The sequence below is a fragment of the Malaclemys terrapin genome, chromosome 25, assembly GCF_027887155.1.
Source record: "Malaclemys terrapin pileata isolate rMalTer1 chromosome 25, rMalTer1.hap1, whole genome shotgun sequence".
Taxonomy (NCBI): domain Eukaryota; kingdom Metazoa; phylum Chordata; order Testudines; family Emydidae; genus Malaclemys; species Malaclemys terrapin.
Genome location: NC_071529.1, coordinates 12213794 through 12237954, shown reverse-complemented (window position 1 = coordinate 12237954; position 24161 = coordinate 12213794). Strand labels below are relative to the sequence as shown.

At 59.7% G+C, this 24161-nt stretch overlaps 1 protein-coding gene across 9 annotated transcripts in view; it reads left to right on the top strand.

The window, feature by feature from the left end:
* Window positions 1-24161, top strand: part of SRCIN1 (SRC kinase signaling inhibitor 1) — a 186465-nt gene that overhangs the window by 153319 nt on the left and 8985 nt on the right. For 7 of the 9 annotated variants that reach the window (XM_054014405.1, XM_054014406.1, XM_054014401.1 and 4 more), the window contains 13 exons: window positions 1023-1115; window positions 2225-2268; window positions 3461-3639; window positions 5461-5636; window positions 6157-6278; window positions 8871-9018; window positions 9862-10162; window positions 11603-11846; window positions 13239-13393; window positions 13493-13645; window positions 14758-14886; window positions 16706-16765; window positions 17637-19007. In XM_054014405.1, coding sequence (XP_053870380.1) covers window positions 1023-1115; window positions 2225-2268; window positions 3461-3639; window positions 5461-5636; window positions 6157-6278; window positions 8871-9018; window positions 9862-10162; window positions 11603-11846; window positions 13239-13393; window positions 13493-13645; window positions 14758-14886; window positions 16706-16765; window positions 17637-19007 — 3175 coding nt within the window. The remainder of the gene's footprint in view (window positions 1-1022; window positions 1116-2224; window positions 2269-3460; window positions 3640-5460; window positions 5637-6156; window positions 6279-8870; window positions 9019-9861; window positions 10163-11602; window positions 11847-13238; window positions 13394-13492; window positions 13646-14757; window positions 14887-16705; window positions 16766-17636; window positions 19008-24161) is intronic. The other 2 variants (XM_054014408.1, XM_054014410.1) reach the window with 1 other exon arrangement.

The following is a 24161-nucleotide window of genomic DNA, read 5'->3' as shown; positions in this document are numbered from 1 at the left end:
CCACGGCGCTGCGTAGTCAGGGGCTGAGGTCGAAGCGAGCTGGGCAGTCCCGCCGGGACATCCACCCAGCTCTTTGCAGCATGCTGGTGTGAGTCTGTGTACCGGCCTGGAAGGGAGACTGCTCCCAGCGGCCGTGTGGACGTACCCCCTTGGAATACTGACCCCTTATCGCTCTGTGCCTCGGTTTCCCTGGCAGTGCATCCCTATCCCAGCTCATCAAACTAGGGGCCCCGCACAAGAGGGAGCAATTCTGTCTTCCCCAGCCTGTGTATGAAAAGCCAGAGCCCCCATTGTAACACTGCCAGTGCAGCAGGGAGAGATGCACACAGGCAGGTAGTTGGTATGGAAATAAGCCATTATCTTGCCTTTCATCTCTCTGCGCCTGTCTCTTCATCTCCCAAGCAATGATGGTCTCATTTGTTGTTCCCAGGGACAAGCCGGGCTGTCAGGCTGTCAGGGGGGGGAGTCATTTGGGATCTGTCCAGGGGGAGAGAGATGGGGGAGGATGGAGGCGGACAGCAAAGGACAGTGGAATTAGCAGCGCTGTCCCGTCATGAGCTGCTGTACCGGCAAGCGCCCGTGCCAGGACCTCAGATGGACTCATTATTCACAGGCCGCCCAGGGCCCCGATAGGGGAGGACGAGGCTCAAAGAAGGACAAGGCCCTCAGGGACAGACTGAGGGTTGAGATCCCTTTTTAAATATTGGCCGGGCTCTACGGCCAGGGATGGGGGTGGGAGGCTGGAGCAGAGAGAGACGGAGGGTCGGATCCCCAGCTGGCGCGAATGGACATGGGGAGGGAATTGACCTCAAGGGAACTCCACTGATCTACACCAGACGAGGGTCTGGCCCTGAGACTCCAACAGGGTTTGAGCACCTAGGGTGTGGATCCAGATGGGGCGTTCTCCTGGGCGAGGCCAGGACCCTGGGTCCATAGGCCCTTGGCCTCCCCTGCGGATACCCAGCCCTGGAGGGTCCGTCCGCTGGAGCCCAGATCTAATCCTGCTCTGTTGCCCCCCAAAGGGAACGGATGGAAGCCATGGAGAAGCAGATTGCCAGCCTGACGGGGCTGGTGCAGAGTGCGCTGCTCCGGGGCTCCGAGGGCGAGACCCCCAGGTAAGGAAGGGGGGCAGGAGGCCGCTGATCCTGCCCCGGCGTGGGGCAGGTGGCAGGTTGCGCGTGATCCAGGCTTTCCCGGCGATCTCAATAGCCACGAGCTGCATCCCGCAACGTCCTGCAGGGGGCGCCGGGGGCTATTTTACGGGAACGCGGCGTCATTCAATGGAAGCGCGTGGGGATTGGAGGCTTTAAGCCCCGCCCAGTGATGCGGCTGCCGAGAGGAAACCAAAGGGCGCGGAGCATCGCTCTCGTCCCCAGTGGGCCCCGACAGATTCTCCAGGGGGGTGGGGAGAGCACCCCAGACACACGGGCCATCTGCGAACGAGGCCGTGATCCCCGCTCCCCCGGGATGGTCACCCAGAGCAGCCCCATCGCTGCCGATCACACCCGCTGGGCTCGCCAGGGCTGAGCGCAGAGCAGGGCCCGGGGACCAGGCCTGTGATAGGCTCTTAGGAACGGCGGTAAGGACCACGCCCGCGGTCCATGTGGCCCAGCACCAGCTACTGCCGAGCAAGGTTCCGGATTCCCCCTCCAGGCAACTTTGGCCCAGCGAGGCTCTTCCTACCACCTGTTCGTCGGAGGCTGGCTCCTGCTCCGAGCCAGGAGGGTCGACAGCCTTTCCAAAGCGCTTGGTGTCCTGTCCTTTCACTGTGTATTTCTCCGACTCCGGAGAGTCTTGTTCTCCCTGGATTCGCTTGATCCCTGCTAAGCTCCGGGCCGCTATCTTGTGGCAGTGAGTTCCACCGGCTCATGGTGCCGAGTGGGGCCCAGTGCTCATGGACACTCTGGCCAGTGCAGGCAGTTCTAACAGGGCAAAGGGGCCTAGGAGCGGCTGTAAATCTCACTGGCTCCCCCCTCACGGCCCAGGGGAACCCCAGCGTGTTCAGCTTGGGAAGGGAGAAGCAGGATCTCCCTTTAGGGCTGTTTGAGGGGGGAGATTGGGAGGGGGCAGCAAGACACTAACGCCTCCCAGTTAACATCCTTCTCCGGGCACCTCCTCCCCTGCTCGTGGCCTATCTCGGTGACCTCCCACCTTTGCCGGCTCTCCTGGGCCGGGGCTTGGCATGTTTAACCCGATCTCACCTGCCGCCCTCCCCTCCACGCAGCGAGAAGACGGACGCCACCAACGGAGGGACACCCCCGTCAGCACGTAAGTGATGGAGCCGCAGCCCCAAACCCCGCTGACGCACTGGGTCCTCCCACTCCGGGGGCCGGGGAGCGCCATTGGGGTAGCTGGCCCCGGGTTGGAGAGGAGCGCGTGGGATTTCGGGCTCCAGGGGCTTGTGGGAGGGGCCTCCAGGGCTCCCCCTCCTAGGCAGGTGGCATCAGCCCTCGAGGATGGGTCCCCGTCCTCTGCCCCCACCCCCCTCTCCAGTGAGGAACGTGGCTTCTGAGGGAGCCACTGAGCAGCTCCATAGAAAGACCCAGGAAGCCTGGCCCAGCCCCACCCCACACAGCAGCTTCTCCCCCACCGGCCCTGTCCCCACCCCCACACAGCAGCTCCTCCCCCACCGGCCCTGTCCACAACCCCACACAGCAGCTCCTCCCCCACCGGCCCTGTCCACACCCCCACACAGCAGCTCCTCCCCCACCGGCCCTGTCCACAACCCCACACAGCAGCTCCTCCCCCACCGGCCCTGTCCACAACCCCACACAGCAGCTCCTCCCCCACCGGCCCTGTCCCCACCCCCACGCAGCAGCTCCACCCCCACCATCCCGGCTCCACCCCCACGCAGCAGCTCCTCCCCCACCGGCCCTGTCCCCACCCCCATGCAGCAGCTCCTCCCCTACCATCCTGTCCCCACCCCCATGCTGCAGCTCCTCCCCCACCATCCTGTCCCCACCCCACACAGCAGCTCCTCCCCCACCAGTGCGGCCCCACGCACAGCAGTGCATTCCTCGCTCAGTGCTCTAAAATCCCCCCCTTGCCCACACTGGGAGCGCCCAGACGAGTGATTCTGTTTCTAGGGGCTCTTTGGCAGTTGGTGTCTTGCTGCCTGGTCTCAGGGTACAATTCTGGGCACCAAACCCACCCGCCTCTAGGCAGAAACGGGGCTGGGTTTAGCCGCAGGACCGGGCCGGGAAGTGGGTTCTGTGAGGTGGGAGAACCAGATTTGCAGACCCAGCCATGGCGTGGGGTGTCTCTTGCTGGAGGGGCCCGGTGGGCTGTGGAAGGGAGACCAAGGGGAGGTGCCTTATATTTAGGTAGGGCCTCCCCTGCAGACTGAAAGCACTGTGTGTGTCTAGAGGGGGGAGGAGAGGGGGCAGAGAACGAGGGAGAAGGGATGGGAGCCTTCCCCGGACTTAGCACTGCATTAGTCCTGCTCTGTTCTTGCTCTCAGCCGCCAGCCGGAGCTGCACGGGGACTCCGATCCCCGCCCCCTCGTACCCCTCCGCCACCAGCACCCCAGCCGGGCAGCCGACGGCCATCACCCGCCTGCACATGCAACTGCACCTCCACGACCTGCAGCAGAACGCCAGCGACCTCCGCAACCAACTGCAGCAGCTGAAGAAGCTGCAGGTGAGGGGAGCGCCAGCCTGGGAGCGTGCCCGCCGGCTCTCATCGGGGCATGTGCGGCTCAGGGCCAGGAGAGTCCTACCTGGCCTCTTAGCACACAGCTCCTGACCCCAGTGGCAGGAGGTGGGGAAGGTCACCCACAGGCAGGAAGGGCCCAGTCGGCAAAAGGAGCCCCGGAGTCAGGCCTACGCTGCAAAACAAGGTGTGGTCTTAACCCGGGTTCAAATAGCAGTGAAGATCCGGCCACTTGGCTTTAACCCCAGGCTCCCCCATCGCTCACGCTGCCGTGTCGTCACTGCTCTTTGAACCCGAGTTAAGAACATCCCTTTGTCCCAGTGTACACAGACCATGTCCCATTGTAGCCTCAGCCTCTTGTTCGAAACCACCATCCAGCGCCTGTGGTGCTGGTGATACGGGGACCAGCCTGAGACCCGCCAACGCCCGTGGGCCACCGAAGAGCTGTCCCGTGGCAATCGCCCGTTCACCAGCCCCTGAGCCGGCTGTCCTGCTGCTCAGGTTCGAACTCAGCCCAGCTTCTTGGCCTGGAGCAAAGCAAAGGAGCGTTGGTTGGCAAAGGGGGGATTGGCTGTTCCGTGCCCAGTTAAGATCCGGGGTAGCGGAGCAGCGTTCCCCCACATCCACAGCCGGGCCCCCCAATCCTCCTCCTCTCTCCCTGCTAGCTCGTACCCCCACCCGCAGCTTGCACCAGAATCCCACCCTTCCTGCTGAACAGTGCCTGCCCTGGTACTGGATGGCCAGGCAGATGGCAGCTCCCCGTCAGGAGCCAGGGATCTTGGTGGCCAGGCCCAGCTTTTCTTGGTCTCGTCTAGCGCCAAAGCTAATTACCAGTGACAGATCTGGGGGGAGCGGCGGTTCTGGCTGGCACTGCAGAGATGGGGGAGGGGGAAGCGGTCCAGTCGGGTGGAATGGAGAACGGCTGACGCCCTCCCAGGGCCCGGCTCCTTCCGTCAATCGGCCAGATTCCCGGGAAATACGTCTGAGATCAAAGTCCAGCCTGTGCCACACACACCCGCCCCTGCGTCTGTCTCACCCTGACCCTCCTTGGCAGACCCTGCCACGGCCGGGATTGCCAGGCGAACCAGGGGGGCTGAGCCCGGCGGCTTTGCCCGGGGAAAGCACGCAGAATGTGGGGTTGGGGAACCATCTTTGCCAGCTGTTGGATTTTTAAGCTGACCCGCGGGTGGACACAGGAGGCAGCCTGGTAGTCGTGACGAAGGGGGGTTGGTTGCTGTCCAGTGGGACAGAGGAAAAGGGGATCCCCGGCGAGCCCCCCAACATGTGTGTAAGGGCTGAGCTGCACCCACCTGTCATGCTGGGGGGTTAATGTGTAATCGACTTGTTCCCCCCCCCTCCCCCAGTGCCACCACCACATTCTTACCTGGGCAGTGACAGCCGCATGTTATCCCTGGAGCTGGGGTCAGCACTTCACAATCCCCCCTCGTCCCCAGCTTTGCCGGCAGGGCACTTGGCAGACCCCCAGGTTCCCAGCCAGCCTTGAATCCCGCCCTCCTATGTGCAAATGGGAGCTCCCTGTCTCCTGTTCTACTAGGAAAGACCCTTGCCAAGCTGGGGTCCTGGCTCCCACCGCCTTGCTCCAACCACCGGCTAGAACTGGGAATAGAACCCAGGAGTCCTGGCTCCCCGTGCCCTGCATTGCCATTCTGGGTGTTCGGATCTGTATTGGGGAGGGCGACAGAATCGGTCGGCTTTTCCGTTTCCTCGTGCTCCCTGAAGTATCCCCAGTTCACGCCCTCCCCTCCCTTCTCTGTCCCCCCACCCCGCCCCGCCTCTCTGGCCTCACAGCTGCAGAACCAGGAGACGGTGAAGACGATGCTGCGGCGGACGGAGACGGAGATCAGCGTGCGGGTGACGGACACCATGCGCAAGCAGGAGGACCCCCTGCAGCGTCAGCGCAGCCTGGTGGAGGAGGAGCGGCTCCGCTACCTGAACGAGGAAGAGCTAATCACCCAGCAGTTAAAGTGAGGGCGGGATTGGAATCCGTCCCTGGGGGTGAGCGGGCAGGGCGCCCAGTGCCTGTCCCTGGGGGTGAGCGGGCAGGGCGCCCAGTGCCTGTCCCTGGGGGTGAGCGGGCAGGGCGCCCAGTGCCTGTCCCTGGGGTGAGCGGGCAGGGCACCCAGTACCCATCCCTGATCCTGCCTATGGCTCTGCCCTCTCCGAGAGGGCCTGGGAACGGCTCTGGGAATTAAAGTCTGCGTGGCCAGCTCCCCAGCGGGTATAAATTGGCCATAGCACCAGTGGGCCGGTTCGGAGAGGCCCCCGGTCGGCCTTCGTGCCGGTGCCTGATCCTGAAGAGGTACCAGAGCTGCTAACGGCCCAACGGGCACAGCCCGGGGCCTGAATGGCAAGCCGTGCGTGCGTGCCCCGGGGGCCCTGCCCGCACTCCCCGATCCAGCCCGGCTGCTCCCCTTCCCCTAGCTCCCCCTCTCCTCGCCCCGGCCCAGAGGACGGGAGAGTGACATTCGCACGGTGTGCTTACAGCGACCTGGAGAAGTCGGTGGAGAAGATCCAGAAGGACAATCACCGGCTGGTTCCTGTGCAGGAGCTGGAGGAGAAGGCCATGGTGCTGAAACAGCTGGGGGAGACGCTGACCGAACTGAAGGGTGAGAGGGGGCCGGCGGGGGGAGAGGGCCGAGGGCGGTCCCAGGAGTGTGTAGGTCTGGGGGGGCTGGTAGGATCGTGGGTGGGATTAGCTTGCACCCCTGAATGCTATCCAAGCGCATTCAACTGCACCCGTCAGGGATGGCCTAGGTTTGCTTGGTCCTCAGCGCCGGGAGCGGGAGCTGGGCTCGATGACCGCTCAGGGTCGCTTCTCGCCCTCCATTTCTGCGATTGTGTGGAGGTGGGTGCGGGGCAGCCTTGGAGAGCTGTGTGTGCCGGGCTCAGTATTCAGGGTGGTTTGTGTGTACGTTTGCAGGTGCCCTTGTTTTAGTTGATGTAGGAGGCTGTGCCCGGGGGCATATATGCCGACAATTACAGGTGTTCCTGTGTCCACATGTACTCGGTGTGCAATTTGCATCCCCAGTCCCCAGTGGAACCAATGAGAACCAGGCGTCCAATCCCCTTAGGCAGCTTTCAAAGCTTCACCCTGAAGGCGTTTGGACCTTTGATTTTATTGTGGAGTTGGTTTGTGGTTTGGAGCTGGCAGATGTGACCCTGTAATTGCACACACGTGTATGCTTGGTTTGTTGTCTGTGGAAGTTTGCATATGTCACATGTATGAACCCGATGGTTACCAGGTGTGTAAGTTTGGCTGCGTGAGTCATTATTTGGGAGTTGTATGTGTCTGGGTTGTAGGTGTAGTTGCATGTCTGGGTTTGTGTGTGTCTCCCTGCATTGGTATGTTCATGTGCTTGTATCGTATGTTTACCTGTGAGTTTGTATGTATTTGGGTTGCGTGAGCTTGTGTGTGTGTTTGCATGTGTTTGCAAGTTTGCAGGTTGCAGTTTCCCGCATACTTGCAAGTGTTTGCATATATTCAGGTTGCATGTTGCCTCCCTGTGTTTGGGTGGCGTGTTGCCTGCATGTTCGGGTTGTGTGTTGCCTGCGTGTTTGCACGTCTCTGGGTTGCAGGTCTGCACGTATTTGGGCTGCGGGCTGGTTGCACGTGTCTGGGTTGTGTGTTGGCGTGGATGCACGCCTGCCGGTGTGTTTGCGGCTCTCCCACATGACGGCCTGCGTGGCTGGGTCCCGGTTTGCTCTGCTAGCTGTCAGAGTGAGTGCCGGAGACGCTGCCTGAGTGGATCTGACAGCTCATGGCACTTGTGGTTCTGCCTTGGCCTCCCCCGCCCTCAGGGGCCTGCGCTCAGCCTTCCCCACCCCCTGCCATGGTCCATCTCTGGGCTGGGGTCCCCCCTCTCTTTCCCCCCTTTAGCAAAACCTCCATTGAACGTGGCAGAGTTTGTGCTTCCTGGAGCCAAGCCAGCTGCTAAGTGTAGGTGCGTTAAGAGCTGCCAAGGGCATGGGAGCGATGGGAGGGCATGGGAGTGGGCGGACAGGGGGCTGGGCTTGGCCTGGCCTTTAGATCAACCAGGGAGAGTGCCCCTTCCCCATCACCCCCGCCTGCCACGCGGATGGAGCACAAGGCTGGGAGCCAGGAGACCTGAGTTCTAATCCTGGCCCTGCCACCGACTCACTGCACATCCTTGGTCAAGGCTCCCCGTGCCCCTGGCAGGTGCCCCCCTCCCACAAGTGCACATAACAAGTTACTGCTGCCCCACTTTCAACCAGGTTTGACCCAGCCCCTAACACTAGCTCTGCCCGTCACCCCGAAAGCAGTGACAGCCCTGACCAGCCCCGACAGCGAGAAAGCGAGGGTACAAACAGCCCAGCGAGCAGAGGGGGTGTAAGAGCCGCCCTGTGTTCAGGGTGAACGTAACAAACAAGAGCCTCCTCCCACCCGGGGGAGGCTGCCCGAGAATCTGAACCGTGTGGCTGGTGGGGGTTGGGCTGGGTCGGGATGGGAAGCAGGAGAAAGATCAGGGCAGCAGAGAGAGAAGGCAGCAAGGAAGCGCTAGACCCAGAAGCACTGGTGGTGTCACCTCTCCAGGTGTTTGTGAGTACAGGGTTACCATATTTCAAGGTCCCAAAGAGAGGACACTGCCAGGGGAAGGCAGGGGGTACAGTTTCTGTGGCAATACCATCCCAGGCCCCGCTTACTCCTGCGCTGTGGTGGCACAGCCTCCAGAGCTGGGCGCCCGGTCAGCAGCCGCTGCTCTCCAGCCGCCCAGCTCTGATGGCGAGGGAAAAGGACAAGTGAGGAAAAAATCACGGACATTTGTCCCTCTGTCAAAAATCCGCCCGGATGGAGATTGGAGAGCCGAAAAAGAGGTCGCGTTCAGGGAAACCCGGACGGATGGTAACCCTGTGTGAGTAGGCAGAGGGTGCTCTGGCCCTGTGTGTGTGTGTGGCAGGGTGTGCCCATAGCAGGGGCTGTGGCGGGTCTGCCTACACAGGGAGTGACCATGAGCTGCCCCTTGCAATCACGGGCGCTTTTCTCCTAGGACGGACGGAGAGGAGGGTTTTCCCCTAAGTTCTCCCAGCCGTCCCCTCCCAGCCGTGCCAGGCAGACGTGGGCAAGGCAGAGCCAGGTGTGTCTCTGGGTGGAGGGCTTTGCATTCCCATGCAGCGGGGAGGGGAGGGTCTTGCCCAGCCCTCCCTGGGCCTGCTCTGACCCTGCTCCTCCCCCACCGCAGCTCACTTCCCTAGCCTGCAGAGCAAGATGCGGGTGGTGCTGCGGGTGGAGGTGGAGGCCGTGAAGTTCCTCAAGGAGGAGCCGCACCGGCTGGATGGCTTGCTGAAACGCTGCAAGACCGTGACAGACACCCTCGCCCAGATCCGCAGGTGAGCTACTCCCGGCCCGGATCCTCAGAGGAGTCCTGTTACCCCACCCCAGGGTGGGTCCCGGCTCCCTGGGCCCTGATCCCTGCTGGGGCGGAGGGAGGGGTCTCGTTCCTCTCTCCGCTCCACCAATGATCCCATTCTCAGTCACCCCTTTGTCAAATTTCCCAGCCAGCCCCTTCCTGCTCTCTCGAGGCTCCCCGTAACCATGCCCACAGCTGCTCATCGTCCTCTGCCCTGAAGCCTGTGCCTGGCGGTGCTTGGGCAGCTGGGCTCAGATCCTCCGAGGGATTTGGGCACCTCGATACCTGGTGTCTCTCCATGCACCGATCAGAATAATCGCACAGGTCCCTCGAGCTGCCCCGTCTGTCTGTCTGTCTCTATCCGCCCGTTGTCTTTCGTCTTCGAGCGGAAGCTCCTTTTTGTTCTGGGTTTTGTACCGCACCTAACACAACGGGTGCTCGTTACAAGCTCTAGGCGCGCCGGTAATCGATGATCATTAGTGCTGCCTGGGAAAGGACAATTTAGTCCTGGTGGGAAATTTCAATTGTGAAATTTTTTGTGTGCGTTTGACCAAAAAACCCCAAAACCCAACGGGGGTGGGGGAGGGGTCAGGGGGTTGAAAAACCCTTTTTCGATTTAAAAAAAAGAAAAACGTTTGTTTTGAAAACTGCAAACGTTCCATTATTTGGCGGTGGTTGATAAATGTATCGACCCACACGGAACCGTTCGATGCGGTTGAAAATGTGTTTGACAACAGGTTACAGCACTTCTCAGCTGCGCTGCCCCACCCCCACCCCAGCCCCAGCCCCCCATGGGGACCTCTGAACTCTGTTCCATTGGCAGGCAAGTGGATGAGAGCGTGTGGGCTCCGTCCAACAACCTGAGCCAGTCCCCGAAGAAGGTGGCATCAGAGATCGATTTCAGCAAGGGCCTGGATTTCGAGGTCCCCACCAGCCCCCCGATGAACCTCCATGACCTGACCGCCTCCACAGATACCCTGGGCACGCCGGGCTTTGGGCAGAGTGGCCCCCAGCCCCCCAAGAGCAATAACCCCTCCCGGGCTCCGGAGATGGTGCCGGCCAAGACCCAGACGGGCCCCGAGACTCCCGGCAGGAGGAGCGCGGACAAGGCCGTGTCCGTAGAGGTGAGAGCCGGGGTCGGGGGGGAGCCTGGCGCTCCTGCTGGGTTGTCTGGCCTGTCGCACACCCAGGAGAGGTTCAAGCCCAGGCCTGCAGGCCAACCCTGTTAGGAACTGAGAATAAAGTGCTCCAGGATTTTTACACTGCAGGGCTTGAACCAGCCCTGTCACTCTGGGGGGTGTGCTGTAGAGGGGCGCCACCTCCCCACCTATCTCCCAACACTCCCCACTGGAGCAGCTGCTATCCCTTCTCTGCTGCTCAGTAGCTCCCCCGCTGGCTGCCTGCGCAGGATAGAGCAGCCTGGGGGCTGCTCTGACATGCGGCGTCTCCGTGTGAGCCGAAAGGAAATCCTCTGGGAGAGAATCTGCCCTGGAGTAGTGATTGGGGTGTCTTGAGCCGTTTGGAAAAGCCGGGCAGTGCTGGGTTAAACCTTTAGTCCTGGAGTCTATTTATAAGGAGACCTAAAGGTTAGAGCAGGGGGAGGCCAGGGAGTCAAGACTTCTGGGTTCTATCCCCAGCTCAGAGACGGAAGTGAGGGCTCGTGGTTCGAGCAGGCAGGGCTGGGAGTCAGGACTCCTGGGCTCTACTCCCAGCTAGAGGAAGGGAGTGTGAGCAGAGAAAAGTGGACAAGGAATCAGGACTCCGAGGTGCCATCCCCACCTCCGCCACTGACTCACTGTCGCCTTGGGCAAGTCGCTTTCCCCTCTTCATGCCTCAGTTTCCCCAGCGATGATTTCCCCAGCTCACAGGAAGGGGTGTGAGGATGATGCAAGTAGCAGGGACCCTTCCTCTGCAGGCTGGGTCACCTGCTGGGATCATCGAGATGGATCTCACTGATTCCCAGCCGGCGCCGAGGCCTGGGTGGCCCCTCTCTCTCAGTCTCCTGAGATCTGAAATGCTTTAGTCTAACTAGGCTTTGGGTTTAATACAGGGACGTGTGGGGGAGGTTTTCTGGCCCATGCTATACAAGGGGTCAGCCTAGATTAGGGATTCTCAAATTTCATTGCAACGCCACCCTGTTCTGACAACAAAAATTATGACGACCCCAGGAGGAGGGACCGAAGCCTGAACACGCCCGAGCCGCACTGCCCCAGGGCTTTGGCCCCAGGTTCCAGCAAGTCTAAGCCAGCCCTGGCGACCCCATTAAAACAGGGTCCCGACCCAGTTTGGGGTCCCGACCCACAGCTTGAGAACCGCTGGCCGAGATGATCCCTTCTGGCCACAGACTGTATGAAACCCTCTAGTGACTTGGGCCCTTTGGAACAGCTATTCCTGGGGTTCCTCCCAGAGCCCCCCAGCCTGTACCCCAGGATTCTGTGCAGCTGGGGATGGAGCTGAGTGCCCCAGATCCTCGTACGGGTGCCACATGTTCCCACGGACGGGGAAGGCTCCCCCGGCCTGTCCCCCCATTGCAAGCCACAGCGAGCTCTGCTTTCTGCCGGCAGGCCGCCGAGCGGGACTGGGAGGAGAAGAGGGCAGCGCTGACCCAGTACAGCGCCAAGGACATTAACCGCCTCCTGGAGGAGACCCAGGCCGAGCTCATGAAGGCCATCCCCGACCTGGAGTTTGCCACCAAGCACAAGCAGGCCGCCGGCAGCGCCGCCTCCACGCCTGAGCACAAGCCCTCCAAGCCGCAGCACGCACAGAAAGCCACCGCCAAAATCGACCCCAATGGCCGCCGGGGCTCAGGTAGGGGGCAGGGCGGAGCGGGCGAGGGGTGGTCAAAAACCAGGGGGGCCCTTCGTAACGTTTCCCTGCATCCGCTCTGGAGGTGCCCTCCCAAGTCACGCCCCCGGACCGCACCCGTCTTCAGCCTCTCTGCTACCCCCACTGAGTCAGGACTCCTGGGTTCTATACCAGGCTCTGGGAGGGGTGTGGGGTCAAGTGGGGTTAGAGCGGGGGGGGGGGGGCGGGAGCCAGGACTCCTGGGTTCTATACCAGGCTCTGGGAGGGGTGTGGGGTAAGTGGGGTTAGAGCGGGGGGAAGGCGGGAGCCAAGACTCCTGGGTTCCATTCCTGGCTCTCGGAGAGGAGTGGGGTGTTTCTGGTTAGAGCAGGGTGTGGGGTTGGGGGTCAGGACGCCTGGGTTCTATCCCCAGCTCTGGGAGGGCCATGCAGCCTAGGGAATCTGCTCACACCCAGCGGCTGGCGTTACAAACTGGCGTTGCACTCTGTGGACACACACAGACACACACATATACACAGACACACTATGGCTGAGGCTGCAGCGCCCTCTCTTGGCCAGCCTGGGAAGTGCATGAGACTCTGCCATTTGGCCTGCTAGGACCACCTGCAATTCACACCAGCGCCTGCCAGCTCTTCCAAGCTGAGAGCAGGACCTGCTCTGAGCGCCGCGCTGCTCCCTGCTGGAGAACCGTGCTCCATGCAGGAAAAATGTGTGAGCCTAGAAACTCAGCTGGGTTGGCATGGGGCGGGGGGTTGAATGCAGCTTCGGAGGGTTTCCCTGCTGTCTTAATCAACGGGTCCTTATTGCAAGGGCTTTGCACTAGGTATGGGGGAATTGCTCCGTCTCTGTCCCCTGCCTGTAATGTGGACTGAGTTTTAGAGCTGCCCCCAGATCTATTAATGCACCCTGCAAGGTCCTGAGCGCCCTCTCAGGGCGTTCAGCACCTCGCAGGATTGCTCCCGTGATCCCTGATCCACGGCTAGCCCAGCCCTAGGCTTCTCCCGAGCTCCGCGGGGCCAGTTGTGTGGCCGACCGTGCGCTGGGGCCTACAGGTGAGGTCCCCGGGGCCCTGTAACCCGACCCAAACAGGTCAGCAGCCAAGCCCTCCGAGCCGCAGGCAATCGGCGTGTCCTACGTAAGCCGCTGCCCTGTTGCAAAAGCCATGGGGATGTTCCCATCACACCCACGCCCCAAAGAGCATACGTCCTTCCTGATTGCACCGGCACATTCATGGGGGGGGGAACCCCAACGCTGGGCTGCCCCACACTCACCTGAGCTGTGGACCCCTGGAGATTCTGCTGCGCCCCACTTGACCGTAGGAGAGTCCCTGGCTTGGGGCGGGGTGGATCGGGGAAGAGCGGGGCCTTGCCTCTAACAGCCCAGTTGTTTCCCCAGACGAGCTGACAGTCCCCAGGTATCGGACCGAGAAGCCCTCGAAATCGCCGCCTCCCCCTCCTCCTCGCCGGAGCTTCCCTTCCTCCCATGGGCTGACCACCACCCGCACCGGCGAGGTGATCATCACCAGCAAGAAGGACTCGAGCTTCATGAAGGTATGGGGTGGGCTCCCCGGGGCGGGGATGGGGAGCGGGGAGCCCCGGCCGGCCCCGGACGACCAGGGATGATCCCCCCACCCCCTCTCGCCCTTGCAGAAGGCCGAGTCGGAGGAGCTGGAGCCCCAGAAGCCCCAGGTGAAGCTAAGGCGGACCGTGTCGGAGGTCACCAGGCCCGCGTCCACCCCACCCATCATCGCCTCCGCCATCAAGGACGACGACGAGGAGGACCGGATCATCGCCGAGCTGGAGGTGGGTGCCGAAGGGTGGGGGAGACACATGACGGGACACCCCCCCCCAGAACGACCCCCCCCAATCCAGTCACCCTGGGCCCGATCCTGCACTCTTTCAGGAGGAGGAGCACTGCCATCACCAGAAGCAGGATCGGGCCCCTGGCACACAGGCAAGGAAGCACTGCCCCCTGGGGAAGGGCAGTCAATCAGTTCACAGTATAACAGGGTAGTGGTCTGGTCCTAGCGTCTCCACTCCTGGCTGCACGGAGGGACAGCTGGGCTCGCCGGCAGTCAGTGAGTTCGACCCTCCGGGGGCCCAGCAGGGTCAGGGTGGGCGGGGGCGCCGGGCTTTGGCAGAGCGACCCCACCCCTCTCACTCCAGGCTTCCGTCCGGTTTTGGAGCGTAGCCCCACCGGGCGGGGTGGTCTGAAGCTCTGCCAGGTTCAGAGAAGGGTAGGTTGGATTCCCCACGTCTGGGATGGAAACCCTGAAGGCCAGGTACCCTGAGACGATCCATTCAGACACCGTGTCCTGGGGGGGACCGGAAATCTCCCCCGAAAGCTGGTGCTTGCCCCATTTCCACACATCAGGCGGAGCCGAGGGCTAGACGTCCGGGATGCTTCTTGGGTCCTATTGAGTTCCCCCAGAGCTGGCTAACACCGGGGGTTCCCTGGTCCAAACCCCACGACTATCTAGTTTGGGCTTCCAGCCCCGCCAGAAACCCGTTTGCAGACACCCCCCTCGGACCGAGTGCCAGGGGAGTGCATGAGCCAGGCCGCGATGTGAGTGGCAGGCAGGAGAAACGAACTCCCTGTCCCAGAATCAGAGCCACTAGGGACCCTGCGTTCCCCTCGGGCTCTGTCCCGGGCCGGGGTTCTCCGTCCCCAGGGGACAGACCGGACGCTGCAGGGCACACGTCGTTCCAGGGGAGGAGCGTCGCTGTGGCCAGGTTTCCAGCTGTCACTTTAACACCTCCCACACCAGTGCCCAGCCGAGAAGAGCCTCTGTCTCGCCCACTGCGCGCTGGCGTCAGCGCATTTAGGATGAGGCCAGGCTAGGGAGCGGCAGGCCCGGGGCTCCCTCTCCCCGTTTTATTTCTGCTGCACAACCCCCCGTGTTCTGACTCCCCAGGTGTTTCAGAGAAGCTCTGGCTCCCCATTTATCCCCAAGTTCCGCTGCGACCGGCTCGCGGCCGCCGTCTCCCCCGCTCCCGCAGACTTGTGGCCCAATGGGGCCGCGCTGGCAGCCGAAGGATGGAAGGTAACAGCTTGTGCCCGATCGCAACTCCCTCTTCCACCCGGCTGGCTGCCGCTGCACCTCTGCCCGGCCGCCTCTCCCGTCGGCTCCCCCCTTTCACGCGCTCTCTGGATTAACAAACTAACGGCTCATCACAGCCCCCACATCACTCCCCGACGCTGGCGCGGGCTGTACTGACACAAGCACAGGACTCGGCACTAACCACCAGAGCAACAGCCCCTGGCGCTGCCCCTAGGGGCCAGGCTCTGCACCCCCACGTGGGCGGGGGGCAGGTGTGCGTGTGGAGGAGGTGCCGGCTCCCACCGGAGGGGGTGGAAGGGTCTCGTCACTGCACGCAGGATGCCTCACTGGAACGAGGGCTCTGGGGGGCGATGCATGTCCACGCCCCTGGCGCATGATCCGGTCTGAGCTCTGCAGGGGCTTAGGCAGGTGGCCAGTGGTAGGAGACACCCGGGGTTCTCCATTGGGTCAGGGTCTGGGGTTTGGACCTGCGATGGCCCTGTTGAGTGGGAGAAGAAGACCGAGGGCTGGCTGGCAGGTGAGAGCACAGAAAGCGGGGGGCTGGAAGGGGACGTGACACAGAGTGGGGGGGGCAGAGGGTACAGCTGCCAGTCAGAGAGGGGTGAAGATGGGCCTGGGGGAGCTGGACCCAGGAGCCCGGGGGGGGGGAAGAGCCGGGGCGAAGAGACGGAGGGAAGGGACTGGGGGAGAGGGTGGGAATCTGCCCAAGAGCCCTGGGCATGATCCTTCCAGGCCCAAGGGCCGTCACACCCTGGGGATCCAGCCAGCCAGCAAGAGAGCTGGGCCCCTCCGGGCCGCTCCCGGCTCAGTGCTATGCTGCGCCAGTCGCTGCTGCAGGGAGTAACTCTCCCCCGGGCCTTCCCTTTGGAGCTGGGGAGGAGACGGTTCCCGGCAGATTCCAGTCCTGCCTGCAACCCAAACAGCTGGGTCAGCTGAGCCCTCGGGCATCCGCCCTCCCTCCCCAGCTCATCTACTCCTCCGCTGTCCCCCGCCGAACAAGGGTCAGATCCAACCAACCTGCGACTCTCCCTGCGCCCCGGGATCCATGCTGGGAGGTGCTCTAGGAGCTGGCCAGGGGGCAGCGTCCCAAAACACATCCCGCGCCCAGCCGCTGCCTCGCCCTTTACTGACGGGAGACATTGGCAAGGCCCACGGCTCAGAGCACGGCGGCCAAGGAGCTCCGCTGTACCAAGAGGAGACGCGATGCCGCCCTGCGCTTCCCCATCCCCAGCTGTCCTGCTGCCCTCTGCCCCTCTCTTTCTGTGTCGATCTCTTTCCCTCTTCTGCAATCCCATCTCCCGGCGCGTCCCTCTCCCGCACACCAGCCGCCGCGCTCCCCTTCCGTGTCTGATTGGCGGCTGGTGGCGGCTCTGTGCTGCGCTTTCTGCCCAGCGGGCGCTGCCTGGAATCGAGCGTGGAATGGGGGGAGCTGAATCTCCAGCTGCTGCGGGGGGGGGGGGGGGGCGGTGTGGAAGGTGCTCCCCAGTGAGTCTCTGCCGCCAGCCCCTGCATCTTTCTGCTGCCCCGGTGCTGGCAGGAGTGTTTAGATCCTGGGGGTTGGCTCAGGCCCAGCTCTGGTCCTGGATGTCGGTGCCTGGCCTTGCCGTTTCCCCCTCCTTCCCCCACCTGCATCGGCTGGATCCTAGAACCCCGGAGGGTGGTGATAGGATGAGACCTGCTGCATCGGGGCAGCCCACGTGGGGCCGCACCCACGCCACGAATCCCGGGAAACGGGGCAGCCCCAACCAGGCCCGGCGGGAGGAGCAGAATAACCCGTCTTGTTGCCCTGTTCTGCCACTAGGCTGCAGCGGCCAGCCAGCCCGATGCTGGAACAGACTCCAGCCGCCAGCTGTCAGTCCAGGTAAGCGCTACGGGGGGGTGGGGGGCCTGGGCAGAGCCCCTTGCTAGCCCCCAGCTGCAGACAAAGGAAGTCCTGCTAGCACAGAATCCCCTACCCGTACAAACACTAACACCTCCCTGCAGTGCAGAGCTCGGGGGGGGGGGGGTCCCCAGGCCCCTCTGCCTCCAGAATGTGTTAGCCAAGCGGGTCAGAGACACTGCCCTTGTGTGTCCCTAGCCTCTGACTGCCAGATGCTGGGGCTGGATCGCTGGATAATTGCCCTGTTCTGTTCATCCTCTCTGAAGACAGGACGATGGGCTAGCCGGACTATTGGTCTGACCCAGCCTGGCCCTTCTGATGTTCTAATGTAATAGTATCGGGTAGGATAGAGGCCGACGCGGCTCCTTCTCTGGGGATTTCTTCATTGTAGGGACCCGCGGCCCACTGCATCTCCTCCGCAGTGCGTCTTTAATCCTGATTTCAGCTCTGTCGGCGGGCTCTTTAAACAGCACGTTGGCTACGTGTTCCCCAGGGCAGCATCTATGCTGGTTAGGTGCCTAACTCCCATTGGCTCCTCTCACGTAGCCAGGTGCACTGTACAGTCCAGTGGGCATCTAGCAGCATCAAGGGGTGCCTAAGCCACCATTCCCCAAAGGGGTTACTGAAACCAAACCCTCCCTCTTGAGTTGTTCTGCGTCAGGCGCGGCCCAACACTCAGGTGCTGCAGAAGTGGCCGGATAGTCTGGGATTGTAGACCCAGTGGGTGGATTGTGAAGTTGGCAGCCCGGGCTAGGCAGGGATACCTTCTAAGAAGCACTCAGCTCTGTTCATTTGCATGGCAAACGTCTCCCACTTCCCACCTGCTGTTAACTGGTCTGAATTTTCTCCATAGGAACCGGCCTCTCCAGCCAGCCCGGCTGTCCCTCTCCCTCAGATTGTGCTCACCGAGTGGGTGTCTGACCCACCTTCGCCTGAAGCTGAACTGGAGGTGGCTTCAGAAACAGGCAGCCATCCGTGCACTAACCAGTCCAGCAACAGAGAGGTGGGAATGGAAGGATCTCCACCTGTAGAGCCTACACAGACCATGGCGGAAACCGAGAGAAACTTGGAGGGGTTGGGGCTCTTGTCAAGCAGCCCTGAGAACCAGGCTGAAAGAGAGGAAAACTCTCTCATCCAGGTGCCATCTGGTTTCTTAGAGCAGACTCTGTCGGCGCCTGGAAGAAGCCAAGCCTCACCCGTCCAGCCTGGAGGTGCTCCAGAAGGAGAGAGAGCATTCTTAGTAACAAACCCCCCGACCCAGTCTCTGTCAAAGGATGAAGGGAACGCCTTGGTTGAGGAGGGAGGAGAAAAGGTTGGGACGTTGAACGCCGGAGAGGAAGGCAGCTGCGAGACTATGGCCTACGGGCCAGTTGTCCGTGTGGAGGACAAACCCCTCATCGATCTCTTGAAAGAACCCGCGGACCCCGAATTGGGTTCCGAGAAGGTCTCCTCCATCACTGACGAAGGGTCTAAAGCGGCCGTGGGATTTCACGGCGATGTCTCAGAACCCAAAGCCAGGAGAACCAATCCAAGCTCGGAGAGGATGCCCCCCACTTCTGAAGACCCCAGTGGGGCTAGCAAGCAGGCGCAAAGGGAAGACCTCACTGGCTGTCCAGTCTCAAAGTGTCCAACACCAAGACCAAGATCTTTCCCAGGCAAAGATCCAAACCATCAGGTGTCTGAACAACTCACAATACAGCCTACTGAGGAGTACTTCCGTGCTTCATCGAGATCCAGGGAACATAGAGCCACCTCTGGACGGAGAACCCTAGACCAACTTGCAGATGGAGAGGAGACCAAGGCAGCCTCGAATACTGGAGGGTCCCCAGCAGAGAGAGAGCAAGAACCGGACCTAGAAGGCAAAACCAAAGAGGAAATGTCTCCTCTCGGCTTTGCAAGTCTAAGCAGCCACGAGATTTGTGAATGCACGTACCAAAGACTGGACAGCCTTGAAGAAACTATCCGTGAGCTGGAGATGACCATTAATGAAATCAATATCCACCCGTCAGCTGAATTTCTATTCCGGAGAGAGCTGCTAGGACAGCAGGGGTCTCAGGATGACAGAGGGCTAAAAGAGGGCTTGGGGGATCTTGAACACAGTTGCTGGCATGCCAGGACCGTGGATTCAGGACAGGGTGAGGCTGATGCTCCCAGGAGGTCATCTCTGAGCGGGACCAAGCCGCCTCTGCTACCCAAGCCACAGCTTCCGCTCGACAGTCCTAAGGTTTATTTTCTGTTATTCCTCTTGTGCTCTACGCTCGGACTCCCTCTGACGCCTTCTCTTCCTCCGCCTCTCCCTGGCCCCGCCCCCTTCCTGAGAATCCAGCCGTCCCCTAGAGCCGAGGTGTAAAAAACGTCCCCTCCCCTTCCCCTGGCATTCAGACAGACCCTGCGATAACTGCACAAGGGGGGGAGAAATAATGGAGATCGGTGGCACGTGAACCGGAAAGGCAGCAGGCCCTTCGCAAACGAACTGGCCCGCTTGGCATCTCTCTCTGTGTTTCTCTCGTGAGCCTTGTGGTGGATTTTTTACACCTTGGCCCCCCCGCTGGGGGTTAGCGCTGAATTAGACCACAGTCAGCAGTCTTTATCCATTGCACCCGTATTCTGATGCCATCCATAGGGGAGGGGTGACTGGCTTCATGGCATGGCACAGACCTGGAAACAAATACCAAATGTGCCGGGCCCCAGTTAACCACCGAGACCCTGGCCACCCCTCTGCTTTGGAAATCGAGTGCTGGCTGCTGGGTGCAAATTCAAACTGTAGCTGGACGGCTGGATGTCAAGTTTGCTGATCGACCCCAAGGCAATAAAATCAGGTCCAGATAAGAATGGGGGGACCCAAGAGATCTGGGAAGAGAAGGCAGATGACAAGGGAGATGTTCCACACAGGGCCTTTGCAGCAGGTTTGGGGGGTAATTTTAGCATAGGAGTCTGAGCCCCAAATGATGAGTGCCAAGGGCCGAGTTCTGCTGAAATTTACATCTTAACCTGTGTCCGTCTGGAGTAACCATATTAATTTCTGTGGAGTTATTCCAGTTTCATGCCCATGGGATCGAGGGCAGGATCAGGTCCTGTTAAAAATTCAGAGTATGTCAGCGCTGTGAAGAAAAACCCGCGACACCAAATCTCAGAGCCTGGCTCGGGCTTCGGGGCTAAAAGCAGAGACGATGTTCCTGCTCAGGCTGGAGCCCGGGCTCTGAAATCCAGCGAGTGCAAAGGGTCTCAGAGCTCCGGCTCCAGCCTGAACCTAAACATCTACACGGCTACTTTTAGCCCGGCGAGCCCAAGTCAGTTGGGCTTTTTCTTGGCCGTGTAGACGGACCCCTAGGGACGCCACGTTAGATCTCCTCCATTTGTAAGTAAAAGGATGGAGAGTTTTTTTGTGTCTCACTTTTCTGACTAACTGCACTTTAAGTGGCCTTGCTAAGTGGCAGATGGTTCTCCTAATTAAATCACAGAGCGGAGCTCCTGAAGCTGTCCAAATTGGTTGCAAATGGAATCTGCAAGGACCAGGCGTCTTGCTGAATAGCTGATGGGGGAAAGGGGTGGGGAGAACTCCGCCAGTCAGAACTCAGCGTATTCCTTTATTAACCCTCAGCTTTTCCCTTCGTAGCAATTAGACTGGGCCTGGTTCTTGCTTACATTAAGGCCCCTTGACGTCGCTGCGCCTGTGTCAATGGGACTTCAAATGGATGTCGCTGTCGTTTGCTACCACTTCAATTCTGGTTACACAGATGGATTGGTGAAAAGGGGCCACAGGGTCTGTCTACACTGCAGTCGGGTGACTGCAGCTCATATAGACGTATGCGAGCTAGCTTTAATTCAGTACGAATAACAGTGAAGCTGCGGCAGCACCGGCTAGCTACCCAGGGTCCCTTGCACGCTGCCACGGCTTCACTGCTATTGGTACCCAAGCGCCGGTCACATCTCTGATGGCCGTGTAGACAGACCCTTAGGGTAAATGAGAATGAAGCCCGCAAGTTTGATTTATCGCTACAGTACCAGGACCTATGGTTGCCTGGATGCATCACAAAACAAAGGTCTTGAAACAGGAGGCCACTTAGCTAAGGTTTGGCTGAATCGGTCACTAATCAGATGAAAATTCACCCCCGATCACCCTAAATTTCTGGGCTGTTTGAGACCCAGATCCAAATGGTAACAGCTCACGCTTGTCTGTAATCACTGCAACAGGCAGCGTATCACACCAGAACATAGCTGGGCAATGTTGTTATATGTTCACTGCATGCACACAGAGAACTTAGACACAGACAGAAATATGCCTGCTGAAAGGTTACAGCGTAACATGACTTTATATCTTAGAATTCAGAATGATAACCCACAAGAGCCCAAAAAACAGAGAGAGAGAAAGCAGGCTGCTCCCTAGAACAGCGCGTCTCCACTCACCTCACCTTCTTCTAGGCTGGCTGGCTGACACCCATCGGTGCTCACTGCACTTCTCTTGTACGGCTTATTTAGACTCCCTCATTTACGACTCTGCTGAATCTAGTGTCATGGGCCTGATTTTTGTGTCATTGAAATGAGGGTCCATTAGGATGCTCAGGCCTGGCCTAAATTTCAGCTCAGCGCACGTCCTGCTCAGCGTTCCTTCACAAAGCCCAGAGGGAAAGGCTCAGTTTATGCCACCCATTGTAGCTGGTCCCAGATCTGCTAGTGTCTTTCCATAATAACTGTAGCAACCTGCATGGAACTTGGAGAGAGGAGCAGATTGCAGGATGGAAGAGTTTGGAAGAGGCACCAGAAAGTCAGTCTGTGTGCACATGGCTAGAATGCTAGCATGCGCTCCAGGAAACAATAATAAGGAGCTACATGGGGCAAACGATTGCAGTGATCGGTTACTAATTATTCCTTGGGCGCAGCCTTGATATCCACCCGAGTTACAGGACCTCTGTTTGCTTACAGATTAATCTTTTCTTTGTGCTGTCCTTCTCACCAGCTTCTGTATCTCAAACTGTACGTGGATAGCTAATAAAAACTGCTTTATTCCCACTGTTATGATTCCCACCTGGAAATCTGCCTCTGTCTCAAAGCAGCTCTCTTTCTTTCGCTTTCACATGCATCCTCTCATCGAGCCGGGATGCATTCCCTCTGCTTTCGGTTTTCCATTGCTTTCAGTGGTTTTTAGCTAGTCCCTGCTGTTTGCATTGCAGACTTACCTGATGAGAATGTGCTGGCAGACCAGGTGGGCGAGGGAATATCTTTTATTGGACCAACTTCTGTTGGTGAAAGAGACAAGCTTTCACAGAGTTGTCCTGCGTTTCCCAGCCCTGAAGAAGAGTGTTGCGCACACTTGAAACCTTGTCTCATTCACCAACGGAGGTTGTTCGAATGAAATCTCTCTCCTATCCTGGGACCGTCAATGCAAACGCGAAGTTTCCCGTTCATTTCTGAACATATCACACCATGTGTATAATTGGGACCCCCCCGGGGGAGGGGGATTAGGGTGATCTTGCTGTGGAAAGAACAGGGGGAATCGAGTTATTGATCGAAGATGGGATCTGGCCATAGCGTCAACATCCAGATTTGGAAAAACCCAAAAGTTGAGGGATTTTTGGAACCTGGTTTTTGGCTCAGACATCTAATAGGGCTTGGAGATGTTTGCAAAATGTGGGGTCTGGATCCAGGCTTGGATTGGATTTCAAACCTCCCCTGCAGCACAGGGGTATTTGGCTCTGCGAGTAGGTTTGGGCCCATCTCAAGCACAGATTTTTGGCCAACAGTTTCTAACCCAGATGCCTAAAATTAGGCGCCCAATTCCATAGTTGGGCACCTAAATCAAGGGCCTGGTTTCCACTGGACTCAGCTGGAGCTGTGGGTGCCCAGCACCCACTGCAAGCCTGGCTGTTCATTCATGTGCCTCTCTAGGTATCCCTGTGTGGGCACATTGGCTTTTAGCGTTGTGCTTTCTGCATGGGGCTGCTGGAGTAACTTTGACGAAGTTACCCCAGAGTAAATCTGGAATCACGCCATCAAATTGGGTGAGCAAGGGATGCATCTCCACTCCGGCGTCAGGGCCTCTCCTGCTCTGACATCCCAGGCGTGTTCTTCCCCCAGTCTCCACACTCGGACATTTGCCATCGACACTCCCAGGAGACAAGAGCGTCAGGCCCCTGGTTAATTTGTATCCCGAGGTGCTTAGGGACGCTGCGTGGGTGTCGATGTCACACATCACGGGTGGATCTGAGCGGAAGGCACCATGCATGGTGGTGCTGCCCCCCCAGCCCTCTGGGAAACAAGGCCCCCACTCACTGGGAAGCGCAGGGAAGTCGTTCGGAAGGCTGGGCGCTGCATGGCAGAGGCCCTGGTGGCCTGTTTCCAGCATGGGGCAGTACTGAGGGGATGTGTTTCCAATGTCAGAGAATCTCTGGGTGCTCACCCGCCCCCAAGAGAAATTTAATCCCCAAAATACCAGGAGGCCCCTTAAGACTCCCTCGTTTTCTGTCTCTCTGATGGAGAGTAAGGATGTGGTAACTGCATAAATGCACCACCTTTTGGACATCTCTGTCCTTTGCCTCCTGTTTAGGGTGACCCCTCTCCCCAAGGCACATTCTGCCCCAGAGTTTGGGGGTGTGGAGAGCCAGGGTTTGGGTTTGGCTGCATGTTACAGACCTGGGGCCATGAGCAAAGTTTGGCTCCCGATCAGAAATTCCCACACGTTCCGGACTGCCTGGGTCTGAGGCTATGGGGATGGGCCCCATTGCCAGCATGGCCTTCCCCCGAGGTTCACAAATCATGAGTCGGGCCCACCAAAATAGTTGGATTTTTTTTAAAGATACATTTGAGGTTCTTTGTCTTTGCCTTGTGGCTTTTGAGCCTTTAGGCTCCCGCTGTGGGGGGGGGGGGTCACGATCTCAGACATCAATCTGCAGCCCCTGCTGCCTGGTGCTTCCTGTTGTTTCAAACCGAAAGCCCAGATCTTCTCCTCATGCTCAGAGCCGGGGAACTGACCAAAGCTCACGTGACTTTGAAATGGCAAAAACGGGCAAGGCTGGAACTGCTAACAGCCGGGCTGTATCAAAGCAAGGTTCTCCTGGCGAGGGTCTTGCTGTGCCGGAAACGCCTCCAGGAGCTTGGGGTCGGGGGGAGGAACCTACTAGTGAAAAGCAGCAAACGCAGGTTCGGTTACGCTCGCGGGCCCAATGAACTGCCACTGTAGGAGACTTAAAGTGGGTGCCAGCCCCTGCCCAGAAAGTCTGCGTTTACCACTCATTCCTCTTAAGGATGAGCTTTTCTAAAGGGCGTGGGCCTGGATCCTCAAAGGGGTTTAGGCCCCTAATCAATAGCAGTTAGGGGCCTAAATACCTTTTGAGGATCTAGGCCGTAACGTTGGCGGGGCGGCTCCAGGCACCAACGCAGC